The 24437-nt window shown below is 39.1% G+C and overlaps 1 protein-coding gene across 50 annotated transcripts in view; it reads left to right on the forward strand.

Moving 5' to 3' along the window:
* Window positions 1-24437, forward strand: part of TTN (titin) — a 312200-nt gene that overhangs the window by 197468 nt on the left and 90295 nt on the right. For all 50 annotated transcript variants that reach the window (XM_050916743.1, XM_050916742.1, XM_050916769.1 and 47 more), the window contains 34 exons: window positions 3250-3300; window positions 4599-4994; window positions 5205-5480; window positions 6199-6474; window positions 6626-6765; window positions 7275-7401; window positions 7491-7754; window positions 7864-8130; window positions 8282-8545; window positions 8641-8780; window positions 8901-9027; window positions 9137-9403; window positions 9506-9772; window positions 10137-10403; window positions 10507-10646; window positions 11485-11611; window positions 12392-12534; window positions 14971-15094; window positions 15708-15974; window positions 16121-16218; window positions 16388-16556; window positions 16655-16921; window positions 17042-17308; window positions 17401-17679; window positions 17781-18189; window positions 18307-18431; window positions 18523-18789; window positions 19887-20156; window positions 20418-20720; window positions 20837-21139; window positions 21462-21649; window positions 22923-23037; window positions 23624-23908; window positions 24228-24379. In XM_050916743.1, the coding sequence (XP_050772700.1) occupies window positions 3250-3300; window positions 4599-4994; window positions 5205-5480; window positions 6199-6474; window positions 6626-6765; window positions 7275-7401; window positions 7491-7754; window positions 7864-8130; window positions 8282-8545; window positions 8641-8780; window positions 8901-9027; window positions 9137-9403; window positions 9506-9772; window positions 10137-10403; window positions 10507-10646; window positions 11485-11611; window positions 12392-12534; window positions 14971-15094; window positions 15708-15974; window positions 16121-16218; window positions 16388-16556; window positions 16655-16921; window positions 17042-17308; window positions 17401-17679; window positions 17781-18189; window positions 18307-18431; window positions 18523-18789; window positions 19887-20156; window positions 20418-20720; window positions 20837-21139; window positions 21462-21649; window positions 22923-23037; window positions 23624-23908; window positions 24228-24379 (7427 nt within the window). The remainder of the gene's footprint in view (window positions 1-3249; window positions 3301-4598; window positions 4995-5204; window positions 5481-6198; window positions 6475-6625; window positions 6766-7274; window positions 7402-7490; window positions 7755-7863; window positions 8131-8281; window positions 8546-8640; window positions 8781-8900; window positions 9028-9136; window positions 9404-9505; window positions 9773-10136; window positions 10404-10506; window positions 10647-11484; window positions 11612-12391; window positions 12535-14970; window positions 15095-15707; window positions 15975-16120; window positions 16219-16387; window positions 16557-16654; window positions 16922-17041; window positions 17309-17400; window positions 17680-17780; window positions 18190-18306; window positions 18432-18522; window positions 18790-19886; window positions 20157-20417; window positions 20721-20836; window positions 21140-21461; window positions 21650-22922; window positions 23038-23623; window positions 23909-24227; window positions 24380-24437) is intronic.

Raw genomic sequence — 24437 nt, forward strand, 5'->3', positions numbered from 1 at the left:
GAGATTGCAGAGACATTGAGATTTCCTTAGGAGACCTTGGCTTGGTGTACACTGGGGGGGTGGGGTGATCCATCTAAGATACGCAACTTCAGCTACGAGAATAGTGTAGCTGAAGTCGATGTATCTTAGATCGACTTAGAATCACTTACTTTGTGTCCTCGCAGCACGGGATTGACGGCTGCCGCTCCCCCATTGACTTTGCTTCTGCCTCCCACCGAGCTGGAGTTCAGCAGTCAACGGTAAAGCAATCGGGGATCGATTTATCGCATCTACATTACATGCGATAACTCGATCCTCGATAGATTGATCACTACCCGCCGATCTGGCAAGTAGTGTAGACGTCCACCTTGACAAAATAGACCAATTTGAAAAAAGTGATGGAACTGAATCAGTAAAGGAAAGTCCTATTAGATGTCAAAGGATGAGGGCAAAAAACAATATTAAAAAAGTATCTCCCAAAAGAGAAACCCCAGCCAGGGCCACCCGGGGGGGAGAAAGTGGGGCAATTTGCCCCAAACTCCCCAGGGGCTCCCACAAGAATGTCGGAGGCTCCCCCCTGCCTCCGCTTCTGCTTCCACCATCCCCCGGTGCCTCAGCGCACCGCATCCAGGAGCAGCCCTGGACAGAGCTAAAGCAGCATGGCTCCGCTGGGGCCTAAGCTCCTCCCTCTGAGAGCCACGTGGTAAGGGGGCGGGGCTGTGAGCTGTGGCCAAGTGGTGGGAGCTCAAGTCCTGTGGAGCCATGCCACTTTAGCTCTGTCAAGGGCCGCTTCTGGACACGGCACGCTGAGACTCTGGGAGAGGGGGGAGGCGGGAGTAAGCAGCATGGTAAGCCCCTCTGAGATGGACACCCCCCTGACCCCTCCCAGCCCTGACCCCCAGCTCCAAGCCCAGCCCCTCTGAGCCGGACCCCCGCCCCCAACCTTCCCCAGTCCTGATCTCCAGCTCTCAGCCCAGCCCCTGTGAACCAGGCACCCCCCGACCCAGAGCCCAGCTCCTCACCCAGCCCTGGGAAACAGCAGCGCCACCCCCAGGCAGCGACAGCCCATTGGCACCAACCATCACCATCACCCAGCGACAGTCCATTATGCAATTGCAAGTGCATACATATCATTAAAGCATTTAACGTTTTTAAATAACGTATTTCGTGTATTTTCAAATTATTAAAAATAATTTTTGAATGTATTTCACTGGTTAGTATCATGTATTTGGAAATGTAAAAAATATGGTATTGCAACTTTTTTTTATGGAAGGAGCCCCCACAATTGCTTTGCCTCAGGCCCCCTGAATCCTCTGGGCAGCCCTGACCCCAGCTCTTAAAAACAGTGAACAAATCTTAAACTGAAAGACACAAATCTCCTTTAAATATAGAGGAACTCAAGCTTTCTGGAAGAGAATTCTCTGTTGCAGAAGTCATGTCAGATAAAATAGCAGCATAACGTGGCAGTAAAAAATGTCCTGTCTCCTGTCACCAAGAAAACAGCGAAGAAAACAAAGCCTTTGGACCAAAAGCTGTCTTGTAATAGAATGCCCAACAAAGAAGATGTCCCAGTCTTCAAAAGCCTAGATAAAGTTATCACTCCATTAAAGAAGAGAGAGAATACTGGGGACTGGATCTCACCGAGCATGGTAGAGTTTCAGAAGATGACTGGCAATTGGATTATTCTGAGGAGCTGAAAGAAGCTGTGGAAAGCTAGGTGAGAAGGCTGCTACCAGACTCCTCCACAGAGAGCTCATCATATAAGCTTTGGAAGAAGATACCATTTCTCATCATTATCTGCTTGTGTTTATTTGTCAGTCTGCTTGTATCCTTCAGTACCTTTTGTATCTCCATCTAATGCATCAGTTCTCTGAACAGGCATTCAAACATCTGTCACTAGCTTGTCTTCTAGTGTGTATCATCTGAACATACATCTGTATCTTTTGTGTTCGTTGTATTATTTGTACATTATTTTAAATGTTAGTTTAAATCATCTATATATTGTTACTCTAAAATTGCAGAGCGGTTCACACAATTTTTTCACATTCACACCTCTTTTTTTATCATTTCTTGCATTCTGTGTCCTGCATTTCATATCGCTCAAACATTTAAAACAATCATTGTATATGCATATACAGAATGCGGGATAATAGGAAGTGTGATGTGGAAAATATTTTAAAAAGTGAGGGGCGACCTGTCATAATTTATGAATGAGACAAGATGGGGGAGACCAACTTCTGTCTAAGAAAAGATATTACCTCAGCAGCCTTGTCTCTTTCATATGCTGGGACCAGCATGGAGACAACAACACTGCAAACAATAGTTCATGAATGGCAGAGTGAAGCAGAAACACACATGAATTATGATAAATCATCCCATATCTTGAGCATAGCCCTCTGCCTTTGAACACGTATTTCATGAATAGATGAGTATATTTCTTGGCTTGGTTTTAGAATATTTTACAATTTTACAATTTTACCTTTTAAAAGCTGTCAAAACAGGTTGAAAAAGAGATCTGAGCTACCTCAATTTACTGGTGGGTGGATCATACATGGCTTTTTATTATTGGTACTCAATAGTCAAGGTATTGGTGTTCTTTGGAGGCAGTGACATTTATGTGGGCAGCAATTTTTTGAAATGGCCTTCATTTCAATTGGTGGTTGGGTAGTCATGCAATAGCTTATGAATGTCTCTTGTTAAGGGTATTTAGATTTGTACTTCTGTTTAATACCTCACTAGAGCAGGAAAGACAGGTTCTAGCATGCTAAGTGGCAGTTTCTTCCACTACTGTCCTTTGAGAAACCATCTATTTTACAAAGTTTCATTGTTTTGCCCATAACTGATGATTACCATTTTATTTATCGTTTGCAGCTTTTTTGTTTACATTTGATTTAAAAGCCCCTAACTGAGAGCTGAGGGTTAGTGAATAGCCGCTTCACACAGAGTCTTAAAAAATGACCGAGTTTTTTGACAGAACAAAATATTGTTATAAGGAGGGTTCCTAAGCTCCATTTTTAATATCTATCACAGGATATGCAGTTTTAGATGCTATACTTCAAAATATTCAATGTCAGTCTAACTATTGACAGTACATGTTGTATAAAAATGTATATGTTTACACCCTTCTCCTCGCTGTATGAATATATGTATGTATGGAGACAGAAGAAAGAGAAAATGTCACTTTTTAAAAGATTTTTATCTTAATGTTAATGCATACATCTACTTAACCAGACTTAATACGCTGCTAATACTATTGCTATTTTACTGCAGAACCCAAAGCACCAAAAGAGGAACCTGGCAAGGTTAAAACTCCTATTAAAGGTAAGAAAAATGATCATAAAGTACAAACAGTGCAAAGTTTGCATGTATAAAATCCTAATGATAATGAATGCTTTCAGCTTTCTGTGGTGTAAATGATTGGACAGCAGACTTCCCAAATATGACTTAGAATGACAAGGATTTGATAAAGTTTCATCTAAACTCAGGGCCACCCGGGGGTGGGGCAGTTTTTCTGGGCCCCTGGGGCGGGGTCCTTCACTCCAGAGGCCCCAGAAAACTCTCACGGGGCCTGGGTCCCCAGAGCTTCTTCCGCTCCGGGTCTTCGGCGGTGGAGGGTCCTTCCGCTCCGGGGCAGAAGGACCCCCTGCCGCTGAATTACTGCCGAAGCAGGACCCACCGCCGAAGTGCAGCCCAGTCTTCGGCAGTAGTTTGGCGGCGGGGGGTCATTCCGTTCTGGGACCCACCGTTGAAGGGCGCCGAAGACCGCGGCTGGGACCGCCCGCTGCCAAATTACCACTGAAGACTGGGCTGCACTTCGGCGGTAATTTGGCAGCGGGGGTCCCCGCCGCGGGTCTTCAGGGCCCTTCGGCAGTGGGTCCCGGAACAGAATGACCCCCTGCCGCCGAATTACCACCAAAACGGGGGCTTCCCCCCGCCAAAGACCCCTGGCCCCCGGAATCCTCTGGGCGGCCCTGTCTAAACTGTGTGTCTCTTTTTTTTTTCCCAAGACAATATTTGTTCCTATTTCTGAAGTTACATTTTTAATGAAATCATCTTTAAAAATCCATGTAATTCAGCCACTAACACGGGATATGAAACTTAACCTTGCTTATATTGTCATATTTGACTCAAACAATGGAGAAATTTAGAATAGAGATTAATATTAAACTTTAAATAAAATCTCTCTAAAATGTTGCCATTCAGATTAAATAGACTTATGATTCTGATTATGTTCTGTCTCATTCTGTTCAAAGCAAATTAAGCTTTACTAGGACTACACTGTAATCAAAGAGGAAAACTGTAAAGGAGGGCATATCAAATCTCAGTATGGGTGTTTTAGACATAACAAAAGTGAATGGATGCTTTAACCCAGTTGAAACTTTAAGCATGAAGAACTGCACGGCACCCCAACTTTTAACATGGTCCAAGTAGAATTGTGGATTGCTTACTCTAGGCTTGATTTTGCAGTTTTTGTGCTCTAATTGCATCACTGTCAGTTTTGTCAAACTGGCAACTAAGCATCTCGCTCATGAAACTCATTCAGCCCAGCTTCTACAGCATGCATACAAGCAAAACTCTAAATTGGGACAAGTTTATTCATCTCTACATCTGACTTATAGCCAAGAAGACACCATCCCCTGCAGAACTGGAGAGGAGGAAACTAAGGCCAGGCAGTGGAGGTGAAAAGCCTCCTGAAGAGCCACCATTCACCTACCAACTTAAAGCTGTGCCACTCAAGTTTGTCACAGAAATGAAGGACATAGTGCTGAAAGAAGCTGAATCTATTGGCTCTTCTGCAATCTTTGAGGTTCTTATCTCTCCCTCTACTGCAATTACCAGTTGGATGAAAGACGGAAATAACATCCGAGAGAGCCCAAAGCACCGGTTTATTGCAGATGGCAAAGACAGGAAGCTGCATATTATTGATGTCCAGCTTTCAGATTCTGGCGAGTACACTTGTGTGCTACGTCTGGGAAACAAAGAAAAGACCTCCACAGCTAAACTCATTGTTGAAGGTATTTCCTTGTACCCTGAATATGCTTTAGATTCTTCAACAACTTAAAGGATAGCTATAATTTACAGCTTTAAATATGTTTGTATATTGTGAGTTTTCAGTAATTGTCGTCATTTCCATTGATCATTTCATATTTTCATCCTATATGCAGTGCGTCTCTATGCTGTATAAAAAATAAAATGCAACAAAATATGTTTCCCTCTTCCCCCAGAAATACCGGTACGTTTTGTGAAAACTCTTGAGGAACAAGTCACAGTGGTCAAAGGGCAGCCATTTTATCTGAGCTGTGAGCTGAACAGAGAGAGAGATGTGGTGTGGAGGAAGGATGGAAAGATCATAAAAGACAAGCCTGGAAAGTACGCTCTGAGTATTATTGGTTTGCAACGTGCCCTCACCATCATGGATGCAGATGACACTGATGCTGGCACTTATACTGTGACAGTGGAAGATACTGACCTCAAATGTGACTCTGTTGTTCAAGTAATAGGTAAGCAATCAGAGTCAAACTCTTAATTTCTCTCCTTTGAATTTATGTTCATGTTTGGGGTGCTTTAAAATTAGGAAAGTTTGACTTGATTGGTACCTGAAAAGGAGCACAAAAGGGTGGTCACCGTATTTTATTCCGTAGGTAATGGGTTCATTATTCTTCACCTTTGTTTAACACATTTTGAAATATTCACTCTTGGTATTTTAGGGCCTAACTCACACTGAAGCAATAAGAAAAACTGCTACTCAAAGAGAGATGAATCAGAATTACCATCTTATAGGATTAGGGTCATATTGATCCTCATGTGGAACTCCCAGTCAGGACCAGTGACAAGTAGTGCTCAGAATTCTGTGCCAGAATTAACCAGATTTCATCAATATTGTTGGAAGCAGACTTCCTATTTGGTGGTTTTATCTGCTGAATATTAGTAGATAATTTTGGCATATATATGGATTGCTCTCAGCTCCCCGAGAAATTGCTATGATTTATTGGAGGGTCTTTGGTTTTTTGGCAGTCCTGATATAGACACTCCTAGCCATCTGCCCTCCATAAACTGCAAACAAGTTTTTGGGAAATGTTCTATTCTGGTTGCATATGACAACTTCTATTATTGGAATAACATAAATTCCAGAAGCCCTTATTTCTCTCATTTATGAACCCACTTATATGTATTAATAGCCTATGAACTCTAATTTTTAATTAACTTTTTCTCATGCAGAAATGATAAGAGACTGGTTGGTGAAACCTATAAGAGACCAGCATGTGAAACCAAAGGGTACAGCTACTTTTGTTTGCAATCTTGTCAAGGATACACCAAATTTTAAATGGTACAAGGGAGATGAGGAAATTCCAGCTGAACCAACAGAAAAGACAGAAATCTTGAAAGAAGGAAATCTCATTTACCTCAAAATTAAGGCTGCAACACCTGAAGATATTGGTGAATATGCAGTGGAAGTTGAAGGTCGCAGATATGCTGCTAAACTGACCCTTGGTGGTAAGGAAGTTTTTCTGAATATTATGTGTAATTATTGTATATGCCAGTATTTCAACCCTTTCAAAACAAGAATATTCAAAACTTGAACTGCTGTAAAGTTGTATCAAAACTTTCATTGACTATGTTACACACATTTGCTTGTACATCTCAGAGCGTGAGGTTGAGCTGCTTAAACCACTGGAGGATGTGACCGTTTATGAGAAAGAAACAGCAAACTTCGACACAGAAATTTCTGAGGAAGATATTCCTGGAGAATGGAAACTGAAAGGAGAAATCCTGAGGCCCTCACCTGTAAGCATCCTCTCATTTAAAAAAGCAGTTCATTTAAAATGAGAATACTATGAGCAAGTTCCACAAACTTTTGTTAGTCACATTGTAAAATTTTTGCTAGTCTGTTGTGTCTCTGCAGTCATCCAGTGCTCCAGCATAGAAATTAGAGAGGTTAAGTTTTATGATGACTGAAAATGTGGTCCTCCTCAAGGAACTACATTTCACAACAAATAACATAAAATAAGTTGCAAGGCTTCACATCACAACAAAAATATCCAGGCCCATGTAAATTGCTAGAGGGCGCCTAAGTTAAACATAGGAGTTGAGCTTTAAAGAAACGTATTTTATTTTACTTTTTAAGATTTCCTTTTGAGTAAAGTCATTTTTATTTGGTAACAATACTGTTCTCTAGCAGGCAACTATTCCCTGTGTGTAAAACAAGATTTGGAGTGTTTCTTTTTTATGAACACAGTCTAATATTGTGTATTTAGAATACCAGTTTCCTTACTAAAAACATGTAATTTCTCCAGACTTGTGAAATCAAAGCTGAAGGAGGAAAACGCTTCCTCACCTTACACAAAGTCAAGTTGGAACAGGCTGGTGAAATCCTCTACCAGGCACTCAATGCGCTCACTACAGCCATCCTGACAGTGAAAGGTACACTGTACTATCAAATAGAGTATAGTATCACTTAGTCCAAGTTCACACTGAGGGCTTGAAAAAAATTAATTCTGTTTTGTTTCTAGAAATCGAACTTGACTTTGCTGTGCCTCTGAAAGATGTCACTGTTCCTGAGAAGCGTCAGGCTCGATTTGAATGTGTCCTCACCCGGGAAGCCAATGTTATATGGTCTAAGGGCACTGATATCATCAAAGTCGGAGACAAATTCGATATCATTGCAGATGGAAAGAAACATATCCTTGTAATCAATGATTCACAGTTTGATGATGAAGGAGAATACACTGCTGAAGTGGAAGGGAAGAAGAGTACAGCAAGATTGTTTGTGAAAGGCAAGTATCTCATTATGAGCAGAGGCTATGTGAAGATTATTAAAGAGCACATCTTCTAGAACTTCACTAGCCTAATGTTAAGATACTAACTAGCAATGTTTAATTATAGGTATCAGGTTGAAGTTCATCACACCTCTAAAAGACCAAACAGTGAAAGAAGGGGAAACGGCTCACTTTGAGTTCGAGCTTTCTCATGAAGATATGGTAGTGACCTGGTTCAAAAATGACAAAAAACTCCACACAAGCAGAATGGTTCTGATTCATGCAGAAGGCAAGACTCACAAATTAGAAATGAGAGAAGTGACACTTGATGATATCTCTGAGATAAAGGCTGAAGTCAAGGGCTTGCACACTCGTGCAAAGCTCCAAGTCTTAGGTAATGTATTACCACCATTTAATATAAACAATTTCTTAAAGGAATAGTGACAAAACATTTGTTTTAATAACTTTTTATGTTTCAAAATGCCTTCAATTATATATTGATTGTGAGTTTGCTAACTGTTTCACAATCAACGTGCCATTTGTAGAGGCCGATCCATATTTCACCGTGAAATTACAAGACTATTCTGCTGTAGAGAAAGATGATGTCGTTCTGGAGTGCGAACTTAGCAAAGATGTACCGGTGAAATGGTACAAAGATGGCCAAGAGCTTACAGCTTCCAAGAGAATCTCCATAAAGACTGAGGGCACACGCCGTATCCTAAAAATCAAGAAGATTGAAGATGGTGATAAGGGCAACTACGAGTGTGACTGTGGAACTGACAAGACAAAAGCTAATGTTAACGTTGAGCGTAAGTGCCGATGCCTTCCCGACTGGACCCCAGCAGAAAACCTTGTAACATATAGCTTAATACAGTAAAGTTGACCTGTGTTTTTGTGCTTCCAGCTCGTATAATAAAAGTGGAGCGCCCCCTGTATGGAGTGGAGGTATTTGTTGGTGAAACAGCTCGTTTTGAAGTTGAAATCTCTGAGCCTGATGTCCACCCTATATGGAAGTTAAAGGGAGAAACTTTAATACCTTCACCTGTAAGGCTCTTACATTATTTTAAAAATCACAATGTATGTTTTAAAAATAAAAATTACCCATAGTAACATGTGATGGATGATGGCTTAGAAAAGTTATATTTATTTTCTCCTTCAAACCAGAACTGTGAAATAATCGAAGATGGGAAGAAGCATGTTCTTATCCTTTATAATTGCAAACTGGATATGACTGGAGAAGTGTCCTTCCAGGCTGCAAATGCTAAAAGTGCAGCTAATCTGAAAGTGAAAGGTATAGTGGTCACATTCTCAGTGCATACAAAACTTTCTTATTAAGTCTACCAATAAAAAAGCCAGCATAAATACATCTCTGAATCTGTAATGATCTTCTCTGATTTCAGAACTACCTCTCATCTTTATCACTCCACTCAGTGATGTCAAGGTCTTTGAGAAGGATGAGGCCAAGTTTGAATGTGAGGTGTCTAGGGAACCCAAGACTTTCCGTTGGTTGAAAGGAACACAAGAGATCACGGGTGATGAGAAGTTTGAAATTATCTCAGAGGGCACAAGACATGCCCTGGTAATTAAGACAGTTGCATTTGAGGATGAAGCTAAATATATGTTTGAAGCTGAAGATAAAAGAACAAGTGCCAAGCTGATCATAGAAGGTTTGTTTGACTTAATGCTTCAGTGGATAATACACTTCATAGTTGTCTTTCAATTGTTTTTTACATAAATATCATAATTAATGAGACACATTGTTTGTTTAGGCATTCGTCTGGAATTCATTACTCCTCTCAAAGATGTAACAGCAAAGGAGCGTGAGACTGCAGAATTTACTGTAGAACTATCTCATGACAATATCCCTGTTGCCTGGTTCAAGAATGACCAACGACTGCATACCAGTAAGGTGGTTTCAATGAAAGATGATGGCAAATTCCATACACTCACATTTAAAGATCTCTCTATTGATGACACTTCTCAGATTAGAGTGGAAGCTATGAGCAAATCTTCTGAAGCTAAACTCACTGTTATTGGTAAGTGTATCCTACTTTTATTCAGTATGAATTCACATGTTGGATATTATATGTATTCCTAAAAAAAGAACACACTATTGGGAATCAAAAAGTCTTGTTTACAAATCCCTGCTCTGTCACAAACTCACTGTGTGCTCTTGACAAGTCACCTGAATCTCTTTGTGTCTCCATTTCTGTGTTTACAAAGATAATACTAATTATTTCAAACCTTCTCAGAACTTTTGTGAGGATTATTTGATTAATATATGTACAGTGCTTTGGAGCTATTAAGCACTTTATATTCTTACAAACTTTATAAAAAGGACTAATTGTGCTTTTAAAACAATTAAAATTGTCATATGCTTATCTCAACTTGTACTTGCAGAGGGAGATCCTTACTTTACTGCAAAGCTTCAAGATTATACTGCTGTAGAGAGAGATGAAGTGATTTTACAATGTGAAATTAGCAAAGCAGATGCTCCTGTGAAATGGATGAAAGATGGCAAAGAAATAACTCCATCAAAAAATGTTGTTATCAAGGCTGATGGCAAAAAGAGAATCCTAATCCTCAAGAAAGCTTTGAAGAAAGACATTGGAACATACACCTGTGATTGTGGCACTGACCAAACCTCTGCTAAACTCAACATTGAAGGTGGGGTGGTTTTGTCAGTGTCTCTCTGTTGTAAAGCTATTCTCGTGAGTTTCTGTTGAAGGCTGATGGCATCAAATGTTCCTTTGTTTTTCTCACTCCTCAGAGCGGGATATTAAGATTGTGCGCCACCTGAACAGTGTGGAGGTAATTGAGACAGAGACTGCCCGCTTTGATACTGAAATCTCTGAGGAAGATGTCCACGCCAGTTGGAAACTAAAAGGAGAAACCCTGAACCAGTCACCTGTAAGCATAATGCTGATCAAGCCCAGACATCTGTGTGGATAGAGATTCATAAGAACTATGAGATAAAAAAAATACATTTTAGATTATTTTAATTTACCTTCTAACTTTTGAGATTTTAGGTGCACTTGATTCAGATTTTTTCGTTTTTCTCCACAACCAGGAAGAAACTTACTTTTTAAAAACAAAACTGAGGCTGAAAGTCTTACATATTTGCATGACTTTTGGTGATTTAAAAAAAAACACCAAATATTGAGAGACTAACTATAAAAACCTAGGAGTTGGCAACACTGAATTCAGCAGTCCTGATATAAATAAACAATAGGAAAAGTGAGATAGTTGTAACTTTGTGTGTCTGTGAGAGAGAGAGTGAAATGTGGCTCTAAAATGAGGGTTATCTTTTGTAATGAGAGACCTCTGATATCTTCATTAGCATTGCCAGAAACCTGCTACTGCTAGTGCTTACAAGCCAATGTCTTCAATATATCTAAGTTCTTCCCAACATCCCACTTTGTCAGTGCGTTGTTCATAAATAAGTTTATATCTTCAGTGGAACTTATGGAAATAGCCCTTCAGTGGATTATGAGCAAGCACATCATTTGAATTGTGGGCTGTACTAGGCATTTAGTAGCAGTTCAGATTTCAAAAGTATCTATTGCCTAGACATTATGGATATTTTAGAAATAATAGAGAGAGAAAGGTGTTAGCAAGGCTACATGTATCTCTAAAAAATATTCTGCATAGGAGTATTGTTTTACATACAGTATATACTTTGTGTGTCTGCGGAAATTCTATAAATGCAACTCACTACTTCTATATTTTGTTGTTTTCCTTCTTGAAGGAGTGTGAAATTAAGGAGGAAGGCAAAAAGCACTTCCTCGTATTGTACAATGTACATTTGGACCAAGCTGGTGGAGTGGACTTCCAAGCAGCAAATGCCAAATCCAGTGCTCATCTTCGAGTGAAACGTAAGTGTCTTATTAGTATATGAATGAATAGATACAGTGAATGCTGGGTCTTTAAAACTAGAAGAAATCAATTAAAATGAAACTAATCGAATCATTACATCACACAGCTGGTTGTTGGGAATGGGTGGCTAACTCACTAAACTGCACCGAGCCCCAGGTCACTCCTTGAAGGGACAGTGATTCTAAAGTATCGGTCACTGATTACCTTGATCCCTGTTAGTTTAAGAATTTTTTTAAATATAATTTTTATAGTTTCTTTTTATTAGAGCAAGATTTAAAAGGCATTGACTTTAAGGCTTCTGAGTGGTCTTGCATCATCAGTTGTTATGCAACTGAAGTATTACAACCAAAAGCTTTATTGTGCTGACATTTCTGGTTTCAAGTGCTGGGATGCTGCCACATTTGGGGGAAAGAACTAAGCGCTTGATGGACCGGGACAGATCACATGGTTGGAGACCACTTGTCTCTCCCTCCAATCCTAGCTCTCACTATTTTGAAAGGCACATGCCTTATCTAGCAAGAGGCATGCAGGGCTTGGCAGGGAGACAGATGCAACTTTCCTGCTGACCTTGTTCATTTTAAAGAAACAGGCTCTGCAAATAAGGAATCTCCAGTGCCCAATCCTCCCCCTAAGAACCTCAAGTGGCCCCCTTCTAGTTAGGGAATTTAAATAGTTTTGCATTACCATGTCTCTCTCTCTTGGGAGAAGCCACCATACAGATTAGTGGGTAGGACAGCAGCAAGTGACTAATGTGAAGATGATTTCTCCCCCTCGCCAAGCACGAGTAATTGGCCTGCTCAGACCGCTCAAGGATGTAACAGTGACAGCTGGTGAATCAGCCACCTTTGACTGTGAGCTCTCCTATGAGGGAATCGTGGTGGAGTGGTTCTTGCATGGACAGAAACTGGAACCCAGTGACAAGGTAAAGAGACTTCCTGCCACTTGCTTTCTTCCACTCCTAATTTCCCCCTTTCTTCCTTTCCTCCCCACTCTCCTTTATGTCTTACCTCACTCCTTCCAGCAGCAGAACTCTAAGACAGAGGAATGTGCTGCTTCTATTTTCAGATGTACAGTGTTCTCACTTAAACATACATTTGTATTTTTCTGTAAATAAAATGGGGCTGAAATAGCATGTGTAGTCTATAAGGTGCCACAGGATTCTTTGCTGCTTTTACAGATCCAGACTAACACGGCTACCCCTCTGATAAAGAAAAGTTAAAAGGTCTCAAAACACTGGCACAAGAATAAAAAGCTTTTTGTGCCTGAATTGTTGGCAACCGCAGCAACAAGGGGTATGAAATGGTTCCTGCTAAGGTGTGTTGCAGTTTGAGTGAGTTTTATGAATAAATACAGTTCCTGATTCTTTCCACTGAAAGCAGAGCTGCAGTCCAGTTCTGCATATATGGGGATTAAGAAGATTGAAATTCCATTTCAGGCATTTGATCAGGCTTTCCAGATAACTTTCTAGACAGGTTTGCTTGCCAAGCATTTCTCACTAGCTATTTTTAACCCTTCTTCAAGTGCTGGCTCTTAGCTCTGAGATTTGAGCTGCCTGGAATGTAGTTAATTGAATATTTTAAGTTTGCCAACAGTAGGGAATATATTATGAAAATATAAAATATATGTTACAATTTTTAAGATGCAGTTATTCGGATGCATTCTTTATTAGGTACTCATTTTAGGTGTAATGCCTTCAGATCTCTAGTTAAATACTTGTAGGGAAACACAAGTAAATGTCTAAGGAATTACACAAATTAATGAAATTTCAGAATTTGTAATAATGCTGGTAGGTGTTTCTTTAATGCAAATTGAAGTGTAGTTTAATTTCTACTGTAGATTTTTCATATATTAATAAGGGGACTCTTGTTTTCAGTGAGATCTTTCTGAGTTTTACTCAGTTTAACCAATCTCAGAACTGTCATCCATATTGCTATACTTAAAGATCTGTAAACAGAATTGAAACTCTGCCGATTAGAGGTTTAATAAACCAAGGTAAAATTCACTTTCATATTTTGAAATAAAAAGGTGCAAGGATTTGAGTCAATGAAGTGGATTTATCATTACTACGGACTTGCAAAGTATAGTAAGAGATACTGAAACTTCAGTTAAACATTAAGGGATATCATCTTATTCTTGTCCATTTGGGCCACTTTCTGACTCCTTTCAACTACTTAATGAGATTTTATACCTTAATTCTGATTTCCGCTACACATTCACAGCTCATAGTGGCTTCAGCAAAAGATTTGGTTGTACAGGAATACAAGTTCAGGCACTCCATGTTTATTTGATGCATCACTTCCTCTAACCTCTTTAAACACTGTCACCATTGTTTCCGAGAGTCAAACTGACTCTACAAGAAAATGGATTTGAGGTTTGACTGTTCTTTACATTAAACTATCTTGGTCAAGCAAATTTATTACTTCATCTGGACTTCTGTCAGCTAAATGTTTCAAAGATATAAATATTTCTTTTGGGCATAATGAGTATTCTCAGCAACAACTCCATCTCCTCAGTTTTCCTTCTCAATTTAGACTTCCCATTTGCCTTCACCTTACCAGAACTACTTCTATTGCTTGATTTTATACTTTCCTACAAATAATTAAAAATAATTCTTTAGGAGATACTTTATGAATCTCATTCTCTTGGTAGTGGGAGCCTTCTATGTGATTGTAATGCTGGTGGGTCCACTCCTAGAGTACATGTAGAGCTAAGAGTTGTGCAGCTACAGCAGATGATTCAAGAGTAGATGCAGCATTGGACCATCATGGAGCAGTCCCTTCACTAGGGGTCCTCAGCTACTAAAATATATTGGTATAATGTTATCACAGTGAGTAAACTGTGTGTATAAGGAGAGTTTCAGTTCTTGCACATTTTTCCTATCGCTTTTACTTCAGACATAGTCACAAGGAATACCCACTTTTCACCATAAAGCTATTGTCACTGCCCACATTTACTTTGGTGTTTATAGGCACCAATTCAAAATAAACTTGGTCTCAATTAAGCACCTAAGATTGCAATTAATGCATTCCTACAAAGGGGAATAAATATATTTATTTGTTTTATTCACAATGAGGTCATTAATCTATTTTAAACACACACACTGCGAATATGAACATATATTTTTAAGTTATTATTATATATATCATGTAATTTCTTTAGATTTTGACACATACTTCCTCTCATTGAGGAATATATATATCAAAAATCTTGAAAGTGTCCTACATCCACCATGCATATGTAGGAGGAAATTGTCCAAAATATGTACACAATAAAAATAATAAAGAGTAAATGACATTGAATTGAAGGGTCCTCATATGGTTAATGTAGATACTTACAAAAAGCTTTTTTGTTTAATTAGGTTGTCACGCGTGCTGAAGGAAGAGTACACTCGCTTATTCTCAGAGATGTCAAGTTAACAGATGCTGGAGAAGTCTCACTGACTGCAAAGGATTTCAGAACACAAGCAAATCTTTTTGTAAAAGGTAAACTGCTTAGCATAATTATATCTGTCTGGTGATTATTAATCCATCATGGATTAGGAAGTCTATTGGTACTCTTTATATTAAACTGGTTAGATCAGACCTAAAACACTACATACCCTTCTAGTTATCTCAGTACTGGAAAGGAGTTGATAAACTGGAGCAAATTCAGAGAAGAGACACAAAAACAATTGCAATGGTTGCAGGGAATTACTTATAAGAAATGGGGAAAACTACAATACATGTATACAGTTTGGCTAAACAAATTAAGGTACAGGGGCTTGTGATAATGATTTACAAGTACCTAAACCTGTAAGCACCAAGGAGACAAGGAAATTGTTTATCCTCATCTGTGTTTTTACAACTGTAATGGGCTAAAAATGAAAAAATGAAAAAAAATAAACTGAATATAGTGAAGAATTTTCTAACAGTATAATCTTTTAGTCTTGTGGATTATTGTCCCAGTAGAAATTATAGGAGCCCCATCACTTGAGAGTAATTTAAAACTAGATTAGACATAGCTCTCAGGAATGTATTGTAGGGACTAATCCTGTATTAATTGCTGGATGGCTAAAATTATGGTGTTCTTCATCTCTAATTTCTATCCTTCTTTTAGAACCCCCAGTTGAATTTACTAAACCACTTGAGGACCAGACAGTAGAGGAGGAAGCCACTGCAGTACTGGAGTGTGAAGTATCCAGAGAAAATGCAGAGGTGAAATGGTTCAAGAATGGACATGAAATTCACAAAACAAAGAAGCACGATATCATTGCTGAGGGCAGGGTCAGAAAACTCATTATTCACGGCTGCACATTAGATGATGCTAGAACATATACCTGTGATGCTAAGGATTTCAAGACCTCTTGCTTCTTGAATGTGGAACGTAAGTCACGTAATTTAACCTCTTTGTTGTTAGTAATATGATTATTAATAATGCTATCATCTGTAATTATTTATTCTTGCATAACTCTGATTATTCTCAACTTTGAGATATATATATATATATATATATAATTTTTTTTCTTATAGCTCTTCGTGTTGACTTTACAAAGCCCCTTACTGACCTGGAAGTGAAAGAAAAAGAGATTGCTCGGTTTGAATGTGAAATTTCCCGCCCAAATGTCAAGGTCTGTAATATAATGTTCTTATTACCTGAATAATACTTCAGTGTGAAGTTGTTGTTTTTTTTTTAAATCTCAATCTTATGTTATTGCAAAGTAACACAACGCTAAAATTGATGATGCAATGCATTAACATTAATAACAGTATTACAATCTCAATTTGCTTTAAAAACAGGTACGGTGGTTTAAGGATGGCGTTGAAATCAGAAAGGGCAAAAAGTATGACATAATTTCCAAAGGTGCCCAGCATATTCTTGTGGTCAACAAATGTCTATTTGAAGATGAAGCAGAATATGCATGTGAAGCAAAAACAGCTAGAACCTCGGGCATCCTAACAGTTATAGGTAAAACTAAATCTACTCTTAAATATACTTCATGTGAAAGAAGAACAATAGCTTGATCATTTTGTTTTAATCAAATGCTTCTAAATTTCTTATTATAGAGGAGGAAGCTGTTTTCACCAAAAATCTTCCCAATATTGAAGTAAATGAAACTGACACTGTGAAATTCATTTGTGAAGTCTCTAAGCCTGGTGCTGAAGTTACTTGGTTTAAAGGAGATAAGGAATTACCTGAAGGTGGTAGATATGAACAAATTGCTGATGGCCGAAAGAGAATTCTTGTCATTCATAATGCTCACCTTGATGATGCTGGCGAATACAGCTGTAGGCTTCCAAGTACTCGCACAACCGGCAAACTCAAAGTACATGGTAAGAAAATTACTTTGGTATATTTTTTCATAGAAAAATCAGGTAGACAAGGGTATGCAATTTTCTTTTGCTCTGTTTATACAGAAAAAAATAGCATATGTTCAACATTTATTTTTACAGAACTTGCAGCAGAATTTATTACCAGACCACAAAATGTTGAAGTACTAGAAGGAGAAAAAGCTGAATTTGTCTGCTCAATATCCAAAGATGGCTTTGAAGTACAGTGGCTGAGGGGTAATAAAGTACTTGAGGCTGGTGATAAGTATGACATCATTTCAGATGGCAAAAAGAGATTACTCGTCATTAAGGACTCTATTTTGGGAGACGAAGGAAAGTATTCCATCATGGTTGGTGGAATCAAAGCAACAGCACACTTAAAAGTGATTGGTAAGCTTTTGTTTATTCTGGTAAATTGTGTGCACACATTTTATTTTATTCTTTTATAATATGAAAGATGCAATATTTTTTCTCAATTTCAGAAAAACTCAGGATTATAACTCCACTTAAAGATCAAGTAGTTAAAGAGGGAGAAGAACTTGTCTTTAACTGTGAGGTCAATACAGAAGGTGCCAAAGCTAAATGGTACAAAAATGAGCAGCCAATATTCGATAGTGCAAAATCCATCATGGTCCACAAGGATTTAGTTTACACTCTCAGAATCAGAGATGCACACTTTGCAGATCAAGCCACCTATACTGTCTCACTATCAAACGCCAGAGGGGAACACGTCAAGAGCTCTGCTGCCTTAACAGTACTGGGTAAGTAACTTGCATTTTAAAAGTTACAGACATTTAAATATGTCAAATGCTGATTTAAATAAGGATGTAAATGAGCCATATTTTATTTTTCATTTCAACAGAGGAGGATCTCAGAATTGTTGTCCCTCTTGAAGATATTGAGACAATGGAGAAGAAATCGGTCACATTCTGGTGCAAAGTCAATCGCCTCAATGTAACCCTTCAGTGGACAAAGAATGGCGAGGAAGTTACATTTGACAGACGCATTTTGTACAAAGTTGACAAATACAAACACTCGCTTATCATTAAAGACTGCGGGTTTATAGATGAAGGCGAATACACTGTCACTGCTGGACAAGACAAATCTGTTGCAGAGCTCCTTATCACAGAGGCACCTGCAGACTTCATTGAGCACCTACGGGACCAGACTGTCACTGAATTTGATGACGCTGTCTTTACCTGCCAGCTTTCCAAAGAGAAAGCAAGTGTAAAATGGTACAAAAATGGACGAGAAATCAGAGAAGACAAAAAGTATGCGCATTTTATCACACTTCTCTTGTTAAACTTCAAAATGTGGTTGTCGAATTTTGGTGTTTGTTCTGTCTTTTAATTCACTTATTTCTCTCATCATCCCTTATCCCCATCAAGGTATCTGTTTGAGAAGGATGGAAATTTGCACAGATTAATTATAAAAGACTGTAGACTAGAAGATGAATGTGAATATTCCTGTGGAGTTGATGACAGGAAATCAAGGGCAAGACTTTTTGTTGAAGGTAAATGTAAAATTAAAATGGAGTTTCTGCCAGTTCTTAGTAATCAGAAGAAAGATTAAACACTTTTCAAATTAATGGGTGTTTATTTCAGAAATCCCTGTTGAGATCATCCGACCGCCACAAGATATTTATGAAGCTCCAGGCTCTGATGTAATCTTCATGGCTGAGTTAAATAAAGATGGAGTGGAAGTCAAGTGGTTAAGAAATAACATGATTATAGTCCAGGGTGACAAACATCAGATGATGAGTGAAGGAAAAGTCCATAGGCTGCAGGTGTGTGAGATAAAGCCTCGTGACCAAGGTGAATACAGATTTATTGCCAAAGATAAAGAAGCTAGAGCTAAACTTGAATTGGCTGGTAAGTCATCTACTTCATTGTATTTATCTTATAAAATCTGAGATTAGTTAATAAAGATATTGTCACTAGTTATGTAACATTTCGTATACCTTTTCAGAAGGTTGGATTAGAATGTGTAGTAAAGTGGAGACAATCTGGAATCTCATTAAACTACTTTTCCATCACCACTGGCATTATAATTCAGTCAAAAAAGAAAATTGCCAAACTGAAGTTTCTGTTTGTATATGGAAAATGTATATATATTTTTTTCCAAAAGAAAGAATTATGCTGTAAAGACCATCTGGAACATACATAGTGTGCCACTGCAGTTCTCTCTTTTTTTTTTTTAAAGTCATTTCAGTGGGGTTACTCACTTGAGTAAAGTTGCTCATGTGCCAGTTTGCAGCTTCAGACCATGAAAGTGCATTGAGTTAATGCCCAACAGCAGCCCTCTTCTCCCTACACACACACACCAGTATGGCCAGACGGATAGAGAACTGTACTGGGACTCAGGAGCCCTGGTTCTATTTGAGGCTCTGTTACTGGCCTGCTGGGTGACTTTGAGCAAGTCATTTGACAGCTGTAATTCAATTTCCCCAGCTATAAAATGGGAATAATAATACTGACCTCCTTTGTAAAGTGTTCTGAGATCTACTAAAGAAAACGTCTATATTAGAACTAGCTATTATTATTACTTCGTGCATTTCAGGGTACCATGCAAAAATACATGGATTTTGCCTTGTGGCCTTTATGCCTCTTCTGTAATATTCCTCTGTGGTTATTACTGGGGAGGCCTCTGCAGTGACCTCTTTGTGTTTTGGGTGAGCCAGATATATGCAGGACAGTTTCTCCCTTATACTCAGCCAGGTCTTGGTCCCAGGCCCAGTGAAATCAGTGGTAAATCTCCCATTGACTTCAGTGCAGGATCAGGTGCTCAATGGACACTGGCTAGCATGAATTCGCCATTTGGGGCAACCCCATGAATACATTAATAGTTTCAGATTCATATACAACTCCCATTACTTTTTCTGAGTTAGAATCTGTGTTGAATATGCAAGAAGTATATTTAATAGTTTTGAAAACATTAAACACTCATTTGCCTCACTGGTCTTCTTTAGCTGCCCCAAGAATCAAGACTGCTGACCAAAACCTTGTGGTTGATGTTGGGAAGCCTTTGACCATGGTTGTTCCATATGATGCCTACCCAAAAGCAGAAGCCGAGTGGTTAAAAGAAGATGAAAGCCTGCCAACACACACAGTTGATACAACAGCCGACAGCACCACCTTCAAAATTTTAGAAGCAAAGAAATCCGATAAAGGAAGATACAAGATTATACTCCAAAACAAACATGGCAAAGCTGAAGCACACATCAATGTAAATGTCATTGGTAAGCTCTTCATTTATTAAGGTCTTGTCTGCACTGGGTTTTGCTCTGTTTACAGCTGTTGCCATAATATAGTAGTTTAGCTCTATGGGACATGTAGAAAGAAAATGCCATCATTTGCAATGGTGGGGTTTTACCCTCATTTCAAGCAGGAATAAGCTACCTCCGTGCACTTCGTAACCAATAGCAGCTTACTCTTTGCTTGTTGGTCAAAGTAAAAACAAAGATGAGCTATACTAAAAATGCTTTTCACGTACATTTCAGATGTTCCAGGTCCAGTTAGAAACTTAGAAGTCACTGAAACTTATGATGGTGAAGTTAGCCTTGCCTGGGAGGAACCAGAAAGTGATGGTGGGAGTAAAATCATTGGCTATGTTGTTGAAAGACGTGATATCAAACGTAAGACCTGGATTTTGGCCACTGACCGTGCTGACAGTTGTGAATATACTGTTACTGGACTTCAGAGAGGAGGAGTTGAGTACCTCTTCCGAGTGAGTGCTAAAAACAGAGTGGGCACTGGGGAACCAGTGGAAACAGACACACCTGTTGAAGCAAAGAGCAAATTTGGTGAGCCACAATTTTGAAAATAACTAAAAACATTATTTTGAGATATGTTTTTGCATTTTTTCTCCCAACATGCATTATTGTTCTTTCCCCTTCCTCCCACAAAAAATAAATTGCAGATGTTCCTGGTCCTCCTCTGAACGTAGAAGTTATTGATGTGAACAGATTTGGTGCTTCACTTACCTGGGAGCCACCAGAGTATGATGGAGGCTCTCCAATTACTGGCTACATTGTTGAATTGCGTGACAAAGGTTCAATCAGGTGGGAGCCAGCCATGACCACCGCAGCACATGAATTAGCTGCTACCATGACTGATGTTGTGGAAAACAAAGAATACTACTTCAGAGTCAGAGCACAAAACCAGATTGGAGTTGGCAAACCAAGTGCTGCTACTCGAGCTGTTAAAATTATGGACCCAATTGGTGAGTATGAAAGTTTTAGCAGTGTTGATTGTTTTATAATACAAGAAAATTGTGATCATTTGTACAGCATATGTACAGAAAAGGCCAGGAGTGGAGCAGAGAGGGTGAGATGTGTGGGGAAAAAGTAGTGTAAGCCAAGTTAGCTCGTCCTACTTTTCTTCTTTGAATTCATCAGAAATATTTTGCGATCATTTGGTAAATTAGCCACTCTTAAGAATAACAATGACAGATCTTCTTCCAAGTAATTCTGCTCTCTTTTTCCAGTTGATAATTCCAAAACTCCTTTTCCAGTTCATGTCTAATTTCTTCAAATTCTTTTCAGAAAAACCAAGTCCTCCCATTAACCTCAGTCATTCAGACCAAACTAAGTCATCTGTGCAGCTTACATGGGAGCCTCCTCTGAAAGATGGAGGAAGTCCAATAATGGGTTATATTATTGAAAGACGTGAAGAGGGAACAGACAACTGGATCCGTTGTAATCCAAGACTTGTCCCTAATCTTACTTATAAGGTAAAGTGGTTCATTCTTAAATGAAATATTCAGTATGTGTTTGTGACGGGTCCAGTCACAGAGACCCCCTTGGCACTGCCACTTGATGTGCTGAAACTACCTCTGAGCCTGTTTTCTTTGCCAGCCTGGGACTCCAGAACCCTGTCTTGTTGAGCCAAACATGCTAGCTTGCTGCAACACAGACCCAGGGTCTGAACCACCTCTCCTCTCCCCCACTTCCACAAAGCTGCAGACTTAAATGAAAACAGCTCAGCAAGTACTCCTATCTCCAGAACCCAGATACCCAGCTCCCAATGGGATCCAAACCCCAAATACATCTGTTTTACTCTGTATAAAGCTTATACAGGGTAAATTCATAAATTGTCTGCCCTCTGCAACACTGATAGAGAGATATGCACAGCTGTTTGCTCCCACAGGTATTAATCACTTACTCTGGGTTAATTAATAAACAAAAGTGATTTTGTTAAGTATAAAAAGTAGGATTTAAGTGGTTTCAAGTAATAACAGACAGAACAAAGTAAGTTACCAAGCAAAATAAAACAAAACACACAAGTCTAAGCCTAATACATTAAAAAATTGAATACAAGTAAATTTCACCCTCAAAGATGTTCCAATAAGCTTCTTTCACAGACTAGACTCCTTCTTAGTGTGGTCCCAATCCTTTCCCCTGGTACAGTCCTTGTTGGTTCCAGCTCAGGTGGTAACTAGGGGATTTCTCATGCCTGGCAGCTTTGTTCTGTTCCACCCCCTGTTATAGCTTTGGCGCAAGGTGGGAATCTTTTGTCTCTCTGGGTCCCCACTCCTCCTCCTAAATGGAAAAACACCAGGTTTTAAATGGATTCCAGGACCAGGTGACATGGTCACATGTCCTGTGAGACCTCAAGCCTCCACATTCTTCCTGGCCTGACTCACAGGAATGCAGTAAGGCTTGCAAGTAAATGGAGCCATTTACAACCAATTGTCCTATTCAGCGGGAGCCATCAAGATTCTAAACCACCATTAATGGCCCACACTTTGCATAATTACAATAGAACTTCAGGATAATACTTCATATTTCTAGTTTTAAATATAAGAATGATACATACATACATACAGTAGATTATAACTTTTGTAATGATACCTTACAAGAGACCTTTTGCATGAAGCATATTCCAGTTACATTATATTCACACTCATTAGCATATTTCCATAAAACATATGGAGTGCAATGTCACAGTATTCACAATATTTAACATGATTTTTAATTTGCAAATGATTATTTGTTCCTCTTTAGGTAACTGGATTGAAACCAGGAGCCAGTTACTACTACAGAGTGTATGCAGAAAATGCAGCTGGTGTATCAGATCCAGCTGAGGCTATTGGGCCACTGACTGCAGATGACACGTATGGTAAGCAGTTTTCTTTTTAGTTTAGTTAATCGGTAAGACATAACGCTGCGTCTGTTCAGGGTATCATGACAGTACTAGCTATTGGTGCTAAAATCAGGATGCTATTGTGCATGGTCTTCATCAGACCTATTATACCAGCACTGAATGCCAACAGCAAGGGCCTCTGACTCAGAGAAATTCTTTACTACAACCATCTCTGCAGGTGGGCTAGCTCTACTGTTGGGAGACCCATTGAACAACAGCATAAGCAGCTATGTTGAAGAAGGAGGATGGTCTTTTCATTAATCACCTACAGAATGGGGCCCAAAACATTTAAAAATACATGTAAAGATTTACTACCAATGGAAGTTAAACTTCCCACCTGCTATCGTTTAGCTCTCTAGCTATCTTAAGGGTTTCTAAAGAGCACACTGTTAGAGAGAGGTCAGGAGTGAGCTGCTGCAGTCTGGCCCAGGTGGCTCCCAACTGGTTGCTGCTGGTGGAAGTGGAGTTAAGTAGCAGCCTGCCAACTGCAGTATCATTAACGACAATATAAAAATCAAAAGTCTGAAAGTATTTTATGGAATCAATTTTTCCCCTTTTTCAGTTGGACCAACAATGGACTTAAGTGCATTTAAAGATGGACTGGAAGTTATTGTCCCAGAGCCGCTCAAGATCCGTGTTCCTATCACGGGCTACCCTGTGCCAACTGCAACGTGGTCTGTTGGTGACAAAATCTTAGAAAAGGGCGATCGTGTGAAAATAGCGACTACTGCAGCCTTTGCAGAACTTGTTATTACTCCAAGTGAACGTCCAGACAAGGGCATTTATACCTTGAAATTGGAAAACCCTGTGTCATCTGTTTCAGGAGAAATTGATGTTAATGTCATTGGTAAGCAGGCAAAAACCTCCTTTCAGGTATTTAAATTATAGCAATAACTTCTAACCAATATCTTGCAAAAAATCTTCAGATCATTATACTATGAGAAACCATATAACGTTCAGCAAATGAGGTACATTTAACAATAATTCTAACAGAAATAACTTCCCTGAAGTCCATTTGCAGTGGTCTTTCAGTTTTCAATATCCTACAGTTCATAATATAGGGGAGAGCGTCTAAGTAGTCCAAGTCTTTTAATAAACAGGTGGAATAGAAAATATGGTAAACTATTGATGGAAAGACAAATTAATGCAATATGTGTCACTTCCAGCTCGACCAAGTGCACCAAGAGAACTAAAAGTGATAGACATGAGCAGGAACACAGTGCAATTGACGTGGGAAGCACCAGAAAATGATGGAGGAAGTCCGGTGACTGGCTATCTTATTGAAAAACGTGATATAAGCCGGAAAACATGGACCAAAGTAAGTTTTTTGTTTTGTTTTTGTGATTACAGTTAGTTGTCACTTCCTATATTGTTTC

Source organism: Gopherus flavomarginatus, chromosome 10 (assembly GCF_025201925.1).
Source record: "Gopherus flavomarginatus isolate rGopFla2 chromosome 10, rGopFla2.mat.asm, whole genome shotgun sequence".
NCBI classification, from domain to species: Eukaryota; Metazoa; Chordata; order Testudines; family Testudinidae; genus Gopherus; species Gopherus flavomarginatus.